This window comes from Apaloderma vittatum, unplaced genomic scaffold, assembly GCF_000703405.1.
Source record: "Apaloderma vittatum isolate BGI_N311 unplaced genomic scaffold, ASM70340v1 scaffold27154, whole genome shotgun sequence".
Classification (NCBI taxonomy): domain Eukaryota; kingdom Metazoa; phylum Chordata; class Aves; order Trogoniformes; family Trogonidae; genus Apaloderma; species Apaloderma vittatum.
In genome coordinates, this window is record NW_009712534.1 from 48,823 (window position 1) to 61,202 (window position 12,380).

General features: G+C 39.7%; 1 protein-coding gene across 1 annotated transcript in view; it reads right to left on the minus strand.

Moving 5' to 3' along the window:
* IGF2BP3 (insulin-like growth factor 2 mRNA binding protein 3) overlaps positions 1-12,380 on the minus strand; it is a gene marked incomplete at its 5' end in the record, with an annotated part of 109,084 nt that overhangs the window by 37,698 nt on the left and 59,006 nt on the right. The window contains 2 exons of the mRNA XM_009868037.1: positions 3,284-3,347; positions 3,436-3,487. Of these exons, the coding sequence (XP_009866339.1) occupies positions 3,284-3,347; positions 3,436-3,487 (116 nt within the window). The remainder of the gene's footprint in view (positions 1-3,283; positions 3,348-3,435; positions 3,488-12,380) is intronic.

Genomic DNA, 12,380 nt, shown 5'->3' on the forward strand with positions numbered 1-12,380 from the left:
CTTGCAAGTATTCTGATTAAAAGACCACCAATTTCTTAACACTCTCAGTAATATACCTACTTATATCTGCAAAGATGCAGATCCTGAGCTCTCCACATTGCAGCCCGCATTTAAAATATGCTATCAGCTACAAGACACAACTACACACACACACACACACACACATCTCAATTCCTCAGCTAAAAGACTGAAAGAAAAACAAAACACCTAGACCTATACTGAAACAAACACACCTAACTCCATATACACAAGGCAAACTTTACAAATTTTCCTTCCAAAACCTGGGTAGGAGATAATTCCCCCAGCAAGCAATAGCTGCCAACACACTAGAATATTCTGGGGTGGAAAAGAGGAGGTGGTGTAACTTTTGAAGATGACAGCTATAATTTAGTAGCAGCATGTCCCATGGACACAGTCAGCAAGTCCTGCTGGTTGCAGTCAGGAATCGATATTGGGATATGCCCTTTAGCCAGCAGGTCCTCATGCTTGTCCAGCTAGGAAAGAGGGGCATCACTACATCAGGTCAAAGCCACAGATCTTCATTCCAACTAAAAGTCAATAACTGTGCAAATCTCCTATTTTGGGTGCTGTGTGCTCTGTCCGAGACTTGTTTCTCAGAAGGACTGCAGCATTCTTTACTGATTTCAGTTTCCAAGTTAATTTTGGACACAGACCTGTACTGAATATGCTGCAACTACAGCACTAGCCTAGGGGAAAAAAAAAATAAAAAAATTAAAAGACACCTCTTTACACAACAATTAGACTTGCAAGACAGAAGTCTCAGTTTCCCGGCTGTGTGGAACCAAAAGTTTTGTTCAAAAGTAACATCCTTCAAGCAATGCATACCACACGTGTTTAGAACTACTCATCAAAAATATCTGCAGATTGTCTTAGAGCACCTTCACCGCAGAGCACTGCTGGTACACACTCCAACAGGCACAGCAAAACCATCCAGCGGGAAAGCAGCCAGCTTCGCATGTTGTAGCGCCGTCAGCTACTAACTGTGAGGTTAGTGTGTGTATTGCAAAACATGTGGAAAAGACACAATTGGAACAGAGGACCCATCGTATGTGACAGCATGGAAAAATTCAAGTCACAGTGTTTGCTCGAAAAGCCAAGGCTAAGAGGACAATTTAACCAAAATGGCTAAATTTCAAACTACAAAGCTTGTTATCAGGTGCTCATTCTCAACAGCTTTAAACAACTTTACTAAAAGTCAGTTGTTGTTACTCCTTGTGCTGTGTGGGCTGACCAGCGCTGACTTTTATCAGCTATCAGCATCCCCTCTCTGCAGCCCTTGCTGTCCACCACAGCCGGTTCCAATGAGCAAAGCTTGACCATGTCTGGCAAAACCAGTCAACTAAACCACCACTGCAGTCACTACAGAAAAGCGACACGTGCACAGGTCCCATAGTGATTCTTCATTGCAATTTTCCCCAAATTTTTTTCCTGGAAAACATTCTAGCTGGTCACTTCTCTTAGGGGTTTCTAAACGGTTGTAAGATCGCATCCTGAACCCAGACAACCTGAGCTAAGAAAATGGACTCATGCCCTTAGAAAGCTCCATGACCTTATCAAATCAGCCACGAAAGCACACCAAGGCTCCTCCGCATGCCCTACCTGTCCAAGGCAACCAAACTCTGTGTTATCAGTCAGCCCGTATCGCTTCAGGTCCTCCTCCAACATTCATGCTGGACATTAACTCACCCGCAGATGACTCAAAGATGTTTTCAGTTATTGTCATGTGATTTCTCACGCAAAACAAAATTTTGAATCTCAGACACTTCTTCAGTCTTGGCTTATCTCAACATTTCCTCACGACTGACCTTAAAATTTAACAAGTACAGTTTGAGGGGGGAGAAACTGATCTTTTCAACTTCAGAAGGGAGGGCACAAGTCCAGGAACATACATCACTGATGACAGAGAGCTCAGAAACATGTATCACGATTCTTTCTGTGGTATTTTAGGTACTTCCCTCTTACATTTTTCAAGAAGGAACTAGTGCACGTAGCATTGATTTTTAGCTTTACACCATAGGTTTCTTCAGAACTGGAGATTCAACATTTTTCTTAGTTACTGCACAACAGAATTAAAAACAAGAGAAAAACCTGAGGAAGAACTTGTTGAACAATTCAAATTGAAAAAAGTTCAATAGTGAATTAAAAAACCCCTTTTTTTCCCCTCAGTTCCAGTGTACACAGGAGACACCACTGCCACAAGTTTTGTACCACATTTGTTTAGAATATATTAACAAGTAACCTAACACTTTGAAAGATTAAATACATGTGTTGCATTCAAGTTGCACAGAAGTCATAATTACTTAATTATATGTACAAATATTATTTCATTTGTAATTTTGAATTAATGCATACCATAAGTACACTCTGCATCTTAACTGCTGATTTTAGTTAGCCACAAGGTGGCAGAAATTTCAAAGTTAAAATAAAAAGATAATTGTGGGCTATTCCATGGATTTGGTTTTGTTTAACCTGCTATGGCTAAAGAGAAGGGAAAGGCTGGTTTGTGTCAGCAGACTAAAAATTAAGGAACACACAAGTTCTTTCTCTACCTGTGGTGGAAAAGCAAAATTAAACCTGTAGCATAGTACATAATACATATGGTTGAAGGAAAGTTATATACAACCATTTAATAAGAAAGTAAAGCATTATATTTTTGAATTTTGGTATCTAGATTAAAAGTTATCAGTTACTGAAGATATAAGCAGTGATAAAATACATGGTCTACAGTTCAAAAAGCACAAATAAATCATTTTAGATATTGAGATGATATATTTTATGCTTGGAAGCAGCATGGAATTTTCTAATTAAAAAAATAATTTAAGGGAAAGTCATAGCAAAATAACAGAAACAAATAGGAAAAGAATGCAGCTGCTAAAAAGACAACAGAGACAGAAAAAAACAACACTGAGAAAGGGCAAAGTGTTTTTTAAAACATGGCTAAAACTCATTAGGCGATAACTCCTATCCTCTGTCACTGGCAAATCACTAAACTTTCTACCCTCCCTAGTCAAATACTTTTACTCAAAATCTAAATTTTCAAGATAATTGGATTATTTTAAAACAAAGGGCAGGAAGCAGTGATGACAAAAATCAGCAGATTAAGACTGGGAAAAGGGAAGACTGAGGGATTTTCTTAAAAGCTAATGCTTACATGAGCATTTTATTGACAAATTAATCAAAAATGAAGTTCCATATAAAAACGCAACAACATAGATTCCAAAATGCAAGTCAGAAAACAGCAACAAGAAATCAGGATACTTACTGTCTAGCCTGGTCCTTATTGCCATATGTTACATTTACAACTGCAGTCTCCGTGTCAGTGTTCACTAGAGAAAATGCAATGAAAAAAGTTAAGTTCAGTGCACGTTCACTTCCCACTACAAATTTAAAAGCAATTTGAGAGCAGAGCCTTACCTTGCTCACAGTTCTCCACTGTTCCATACTGAGCTAACAAACTATCCAGCACCTATCAAGAGGTAAAAGAAATTACAGATTTCAATTTTAAAACTGCTTAACAAAAAAAGCCTGTAAACCCACCAGAATTTATAATAATTTTATGAGAACATAGAGTAGTTGAGATTTCCATTCCAATATTGAAGAAATATAGCTGCTCGGGGAAGAAAAAGCACGCTTTGTTCATTTTCTTCTGTACCGCAGAAAACCTGCACTTAAAACTTCACAAATGTGAAAATACAGAATATGACTGCAAGAAGTCACGCTGCACTGTAAGTCCCAAACTCTGAAAATAAGCCTCCAAGTTATCTGTTCTCAGAGGGAGCTAAACAGGGGCAAGAAGAATTAGAAACACAACTACTGTTTGGTTGTGGGTTTTTTTTAAACTATCAATTCGTATAGTTCATATAAAAACATTATTCTCTTAATTAGTGCTTGTCTACATAGCAAAGTTAACCGGAATAACTAGCACACCAAGAGCCCTTCTGCAACTATTTTGACCGTTTTCCCAAAGACCCATTCCAGAGAAACCACTCACAACAGTATCTTCACAATTATTTGAAAGTCACAATTAATGTGTCATTTGGTAGAATGCTAGCGAGGAACAGGGGAAAACATATGACAAGGGGCAAAAGAAACCTGAAGAAAGGAGTTTTATCTGGCAGAATTTGTTTTATTCTAGTCAAATGGAGGATGAAGAAGTGGCACGGAACAATGAGACTTATGAAAGTCAAGGTGTCAGAATATTCCAGTAAAACCACTGAAATACTCACAAGATGCATCACTGTTAAAATTCACCTGGTATATACTTTATTTTCCTCCTGGTAAGAAATAATGTTCCAGAAAACAGTGGCTGTGGCAGTAACTATCACAGAACACGAGTAGATTATTGTAGTTTATTGCACCCTAGTGTTTTGTCTCAAGAATTAAAACAATGCTGGAAAAGTTTGCAATTTACACCAAGAACCAAAGAAGTAAACTTGCAATTTCTTCTGTGACTGAAGTGCCATTCTGCACTTCAGTTAGCCTCTTAAGGTGGTGAAGTGTTAGTATGAAAGGGAGGAAACCCTTCCGGGAAAGGAAGGAAACAAGGAAGTAAGGACAGAGGAAAAGCATTAGGCATAAAAATGCATCTGTGCAGCTTCTCATTGCGGAACCTTTCCGCTTGCTATAACCAGCACCTGAGCGTGCACAAAACCTCAGTCCCTCAAAATGTAAAATTAAAAGCCTACACCCTCATGAGACTAAGAATTCAAAATTATAATTTATTAGCGTATCCTGTACTTTTACTACAATGTAAAAGACATCAAGATAAATTGCAGTTTATGTGCCCGAATGTAATGACAACTTGCATCAGTATAGAATTTCCAATCTTTACCACCTCCTAAAATTGAAAGTGCACACAGACTTTTCAAAAGTAATATTTCAAACCAGGTGTTTGAAAGGCAAAGCACTGCTCGCCAAGTCTGAGCAATGTGGTGCTACCTCTAATTGCAGAATTCCCCCATCCTTTCTTGTATAGCATCTCAAAAGTTTTCCTGGCAACTGTTTTGTTTTCATAGACAAGTTCTTAACTGTCTTCTCCTCCTACAAGTAGAGATTAGCCTAGTCTAAGAGCTTGCCTTTTCAATCCCCTAAAAAAGCAATTTTTTCTGCCACTCCTCAGATCAGACAATTTTAAACTATCTAAGGAGAAGTTTGCTCTGAAATTCACCAAATATTACTGAAATAGAGATATTCCAGGGGATTAAAACAAATCAAAAAGTCTGTGGAAGATCCTTTTAAGACAACTGAATACTGGCACAGAAGAGTGGGAGAGCTGAGAGGTCTTGCAGGTCTGCAGCCATACTTCCGCAGACACCAGGAGAGTCACCCTATGTGATGAGAGAAAAAACTTGCTTCTGTAAATGACCTAAGTGCCATCACTAAAATCAGCAGGTGAACAGAATCTCAGTTGGGGCCAGGATTTTTAAGCACAAAAAAACAAAGCAAGTCCCTGGCTTAGAGATCCATTCCACAATATTTACTCAAAATAGGATACTGAAGAGTTCACTAGTCCAATAAAGCAATTTCTACGTCCCTACAGTGTATCAACACCCGTGCCATATACGTGGCAGACTGTACTACAACAAAAGCTAACATCTTTAGTTAATTAAGATTTTTGTTACATTTGAACTGTGCAGACCACTAGCTCATGCCCACTCTGCCCCAAAGCTGCATCACTTTGAACTCAAAAGAATTTCATTTTCATCCTCAATCATATAGGAAAAGAGCAAAACTGGAATGCCACAGGTACCACACGACTTGTCTGGATAATTAACCAGTGCTTTGTAAGCTATTTCCATATTAAATTTATATTCTGGGCTAAACATACTTTTACATTAAGACCTACATATTAGCCACCAGCTTCACCAAGAAATGCTTTAAAACCAAACGCACACAACTTTTTTAAAGATATTACTTTCTCACCCAAAACTGCTACTTTCAGCATGTTTCTGATCAACCATCAAAACCCTCTCGACACACCAGCCTTGCATCTGCTCCAAGAAGCCTAAGAACAAGAAGATTCCTTTGCTGTTAATGCTGAGGAGTAGCCCAGGATGGCACATTCAGCATCCCACCTCTCGTCATCAGGAGTTCGCCACTTATGCTGCTCCTTAATCCTCTTCCGAGCTGTTTCAGTCAGAGACGGTGTCCATCTGGGCTTTAATCCAAGTGATTTGAGTTCCCACGTTCCTAACAGATTTACGTGAAGTTCCCTCAAAGGATTGAGGCTTTCTTTAACAGAAATGAGAAACAATCCTCTTGGGTCAAAGGCATTTGCTCGCCACAGCACTGTCCTCAGTAGACGCTCTTATTTTCATCCCCGCCAGTCTCTCATAGCAAGGTTTTAAGTGTGATCAATACCACAGGGATAACCTTTTAACCAGAGTGTATTTTAAATACACTAGTGAAAAACCTTCAGCAGCAGCAGTTGGGGTATACATGGGTGTGAGGTGCAGGCTTCACGGGGAAGAACACCTTTATCTGAAGCAGCTGATCCAATTGGGACAAGTCCTTGCGGCTGCATTCAAAGCCAGATCCTCTAATGTAACTCGCTTTCAAAGCACAGAACTCAGCTCCCGCATCTGTTTCTTGCTTCACATGTATTTACTGCAACAGCCAGTTTTCATTCACATCCTTCATTTGCTCATATTTCTGTCTTTTCCCTCTCCCCAAATCTTTTTTCTTTCTAGCCCAGAGCCTCTAGTTTTGCTGCAAAACAAACATGTTTTGTTTAAGCTGCTCTTCCGTAACACTCTTCGTGTACAGCCTTGTTGGGCAATCAGAATAAAATTCAAAGCCAAGTTGGTGGTGCAGCAGCAATTCTGATGAGCCGCTGAAAAGAAAAGTTTATTTGTACAAATATTTAATCTAAGCTAGAAAAAAGTCTTTCCTTTTCTTAAGCTCTCCTTCTAACAGTTGTCTAAATTGGGTCTCCTACTCTTGTTATAGCCCAGATGTCTCTCTCACAAAAAGCTGCAGTCTTATACTGTGGACTTTCATTCATCAGGCTCTAAAAGCCAATTCTGACTTCATTATAAACAGCATTACCCTACACCGAGTCCCACAAATTGAGGCTGCTTTACAAGGGAAAAAGAAACAAGGAAATGCTGCTCTTTGGCAAAGCCAAGAGCTTGAAGCACACATTAAAATATCCTAGTTCTCATACAGATTTCATAGGTTCAGAAGTGACACCTTTAAGCACACCAGAGATGCAGCTTTCTGTGCTTTCAGACGAATTTCATACACCTCTTGTTACGGTGCTGTAGGATTTCTGCCCTGTGCCACGAAGAAATTAGTCCCAGGACATCTGGTCCATAAGCACAATTATCCATATTGTTTCTCTCTCACACATACATTTAGCAAGGGGAACTTCACAATGGTGCTGCAGAACCTGACGTTATTTTCTCTACTCGTGTAGAGCAAATCCATCATACCACTACTCTTGCTTCTCTGACTCCTGTCATGTTGACTTAGAGTTAAAATTAGACAACACAACTGAAATTACAAATAGTAGAGACAGAAAGATTAGAGTCATTCAGTAAAAACACACATGGAAATTTCTGGCTGCAAAGACTTTGAGTGTTCTGGGTGATTTAACCAAAAAGGAGGAAAGATAAGAATAAAAAAAAATACATCAGGCAACAATATGAGGAAAAAGTTGTTGCAAACGGCTTTTTGGTTTAAAGGAGAAGTGGGGTGAAAGAAAACTAAAGAGCCATGTAAGGGAAGGAGGAGGTGAAGATAAAGAGCCATGCTGATGCCACTCCAGATATCAAGCCTGGCTGAGCCACTAATGCCACCTGCTCACTGCAAGTACTCTATTGGTATATTTAGTTCTACCAAAAAATGCAGTTTTCTGTTAACTATCTTAAAGCAGCATAACCCAACTGATGCAACCCAACCCGGCCCTGGTGTGCTAAAAGTTTGCAGCACAGCATGAGCAGAGCTGACATTTTGTGGGTGTGAAACAGGACCTCAGCAGAGCCACCACTGCTCTTGCAGCCCCACTAGCTGCCAACAACTGGCCATGCAAAAATGCTCTTCACAGTGCTTTCACTTCAGCTTAACCTTTCCACTGCTAAAAAAAAAAATCATTCACAACATGGGAGACAGCTAACGTAGCTTTCTAAGGAGAATTAAATATGAAGAAGCTCTTAATAAACCCCAGAGAAAGCAGTCAATTTTGGGAGGTGTAATTGGATAATGCTGCATCACCTGCATGGAGACCACAGTGGACAGGTGAGCTTGACTCCAGGTTGCCCAGCACACCTCGCACCTAGGCAGCATATCTGGACCACTGCCACCAGCCAGAGCATCTTCACTCATTTTTACCAAAAAGAAGGTCGGAACACAATGGTCGCTTCTAAATACCAAGGAGCATAGACATGAAATACCCAAACCAGCACATGGTCTGATGGATCAAAAGTTATTCCTCCAAAACCTTGTGAAAGCGTTTGAATAGGCAAAGCCAGTTTGCAGTGGCTCGACGCATTGCAGCATGTGGTGATGGTGTTTTTCATCTTGTAGGCCCTCCAATACCCAGTTTACTGTCTCATGAAACCATGACCATAGTCTGGAAGAATCAGAAAAATAAGTCTGGAAGCTGCTGAAGTCATTGTTTGCACACACCAGAAAGGCAGCGCCTGAAAACAATAACTCTGGCTTATTTACCACATCCCATACAAACCCTGGAGTGAATTCTTCTCCTGGGAACTTACAGTTATATCCAAATGTTCAAAACTATTAATAAGTTTACCCTATAATACAATTCTGTTTAGGTGGCATTACCAGGGTTTTAAGAATGCAAAGCTGAACCACAGAGAACAAAGCTAAAATTGTCAAAAGGAACTACTAATTGAGTGACCAATTTGGACACCAAGGGCTTGATTTTCCACAGCACTCAGCACGTCTGCGTGTTCAAAGCACGGCCTCAAAGCCGCTTGCAGTAGTAAGAACACGGCACTCCTGCAAGAGAGACCTGAGGCTCATCACCCGAGGCAGCCTCAAGGCAAGGCGCACTCTTAGCGACTAACGGCGATTTCTGCTGAAATTCTTTGCCCAGCACCAGATACCAAAAGGTACAGAGTTCAATTTGTCCTGGTAGTGTTCAGCTCCCCCAGCCAAAGGGGTTTGTCTTCCTGAAAGTCCTCGACTTGCTGCATAATTAAGAAAGTGTGTGGTGAGTAATTGGGGCACAACTCTGATTACAGGCAAGTAATCGTCACCACACACACTGGACTTGTTAGTTGACAGCAGAGTCAATGTCCCTCCCTATAGTGCTAAGAGCAAACACTCGGTCCCTATTTACCTTGCTCTCATTATGGAACCTCTAAAGTGCTCAAAATTTTAAAAAAAAAAAAATCTGTAAGAGATGGGTTAGGGACTATTTCAACTTCAGTGTTTCAAATAAAGCAAAAGATATAATGCAACTGAAAATAAATCTCAGGTAGAGCATCACATGCAACCATGACTACAACTACTGCAAGCAATTCCACACACCACCTGTGTTTATAAGTATTTCCAGATAATACTGCTGGATCATTTGAATTCTTATATATACATACATATATTTTTATATATATATACACACACTCCTATGGATATAAAATAAAAAGGTAACAGAAAGAGAGGACTAAGTGCTTTAAAACCATGCTAGTATTCAAGAACAACATTTAAAAGGACCTGTCTTAAATCTGCTAAGTCAGAAACCTTGTAAAGCATAATTAGCTTAAGATACAGAAAGAAGGTTAGCTTCTAAAGAAAACATTACAAGAAATCCAACAAGTGTAATCAACATGCTAAACCATGACAGGTAAAGATCAGCATCAGAACTCCCTTTCACTTTTTTAAATAAAAATTCATATGGCAGAAAAATTCACTGAGAGACTATTCCAACAAAGCTCTGAAAAATGAAGAAATTGCAAAAGAAATTCTCAAGCTACAAAATTAGCCCAGTTACTGAATGCAGTAAGCAAAAAGTTCTTGTGAGCTTTCATGTTCCCACATTACACCCTAAGCTGGAAACAGTCTCCTGAACGTGTGATAGAGAGGAAAGATTATCATGCATTACACTAAGGAGGTATAGGACGCAAAAGAAAAACAAAAAAAAAATAGTATCAAGGCTGACAAGTGGCATTAAATGGTCTCTTAAGGTTAAAAAAAAGTACTTGAGAAATGTTTAGAGAAAGGAAAAAAAACATATTAGATGCATGGGTGGCCTCCTTCACAAAGAGATTAAAGGGAGCAGCATAATTCAGTTTGGAAAGGAGCGGGAGGGAATATGATACAGGTATTATGAAATAACGAATCATGTAGAGATGGCCAAATTGGCAGCTTCTATTCACCCTTCATCTAAATTAAATGAAAACAAGTTTGAAAACACAGAGAAATAAAGTATTTATGTAACATTATCTGAATGCAATTAAGCACCGCATAAAATCTGCTACAACACTTCATTAATCTCCCCTCTCCTCACGTTAGAAGGTGGAACTTCAAAGTGGTTTGAGATAATGCCAGAGTTTACGAACCACTAATGAAAACACTCCTGATTCTGTACCCATCCTGATTTTCAGAAAATTAAAAAGCACTGTCATACAGATAGGTCCTTAAAGACAACAACTGCTGTTTTCTGCAGCTAATCCCCGTTCCCAGGATCTCCTCCTGGGCATTGCTGGGGCCCCCTCCTCCTCCTCCCTGGGCAGACGGGCTACCAGGACATTTCTGTGGCTCGGCGTGAGGGGAGGATCACATGCTGGGCTGGCAGATGGGTGTTGTGAAACGTAGTGGGAAGCGGCAGCAACACTAGCTCGTGTTCATCTGCCTCCTCTCGCATCAAGGCGGCCAGTTTAAGTGGAAACACTCTCCACCACTTCTACGATCTCATTTGTAGTTTGCCAAAGGGAAGGAAAAAAATAATAATAAAAAAGAGCCATAAAAGCGTTACTATCCAGTGAACATCCATTGCCCGACTTTGATTAAATGATAGACTACACAAAAGCAAGTGAGCCAGCAAATTTTAAAAGAATGTTTGGAAAAGACACTGGGATAAAGGATGACTTTTCTGCTTTACTCACAGCACTATATTGAAACACAACTGATGCTTTATTGACAGTTTTGACACCTTCCCATGGAGGCATCCAGCAGCAGTCTCTGCGAGGACGACTGCTTCTCTGCCCCACAGCGCAAGTTGCGATGTCCTGCTCCGGTCCATGAAGACCAGAAAAGAAACAGTTACATTTTTCCTTTCCTCCTCAACTTTGCATTCCTCCCAATTTTAGTAACTCCATATCATTATGGAAAATGTGTTCTCTGTAATAGGAAGATTTATCAGGGAGAACTGTATTTCTTCTATACGCTCTGCTCTTTGTGTGTGCACATGTGTGGAAAAGGCACTTTTGAAAGCTATTTTCTGTAGCTATTAAAAAGTCTTGATGCCACTTCATTACTGCTCTACAAGGCTGGTGCTAGTCTGATATTTTTAGTTTCAGCATAATAATAGTCCCTTCACCTAAAAACAAACAAACAAAGCAAAAACACCACCAAAAAACTGCCTCCTGCAAAGCTGGAAACCTGCAACCATAACAGAAGTCTGTCAGACTAAAAAAATCAATTTTTGAATCATCTTTTGAAAATGATCAACAATTACAAGTTTCAAGAAATATCTCAACAAGAGCACAGAGATAATTTAATGAAGAGATGACATTTATGAAACGTGTTTCTTCCAGTACAGGTATGTTGGTGTATTGTAGAAACAGAACCAAGACAGTGCTTGATACCAGGGAACCCTTTCCTGGGAAGATTGTCCCATATTCTAACATTAAACATTTCCGCTAGGATCTGCTTATAACTATCTAAAAGTGATAGAGGGCATCATAGAGGAAAATCCTGTAAAATTGATTTAGTTCACAGATTAGGACAGATAAAAATAAAATACATTAGAATTTGGATGGAGATCACATCTAAGACGTTCCCTCTATTGTGTGCAAGACTCAAGATGACAAGCTTTCAGGGAAAAGATAAGTCCTTAACAACCACTTCATGAATACCTTAGATCTCTTTATAACCAGGAAAAACTATAAAAAGATTGAAGCATTTGACCCGAGTTGTATTTACAGGATCCCCTTTCCCCTTTTTAAAACTGGTCATCTGCAAGATGCACACTGTGCCTTTGGCTTCCCAGCAGCACTACTAAGGGACAGAGCTGCTCTGGACCTGATATTTAAGAGAAGGTTTGGTCTCTAAACAACAAGCCCCTAAAATACAAGAGGCTACTGAAGGGAGGGAATCATTATCTGCATTTACAGAGGCTTCCAGGTGCATGGGCTGAGTTGCTGGATATTCTCATACAAAACTTTCCCTCC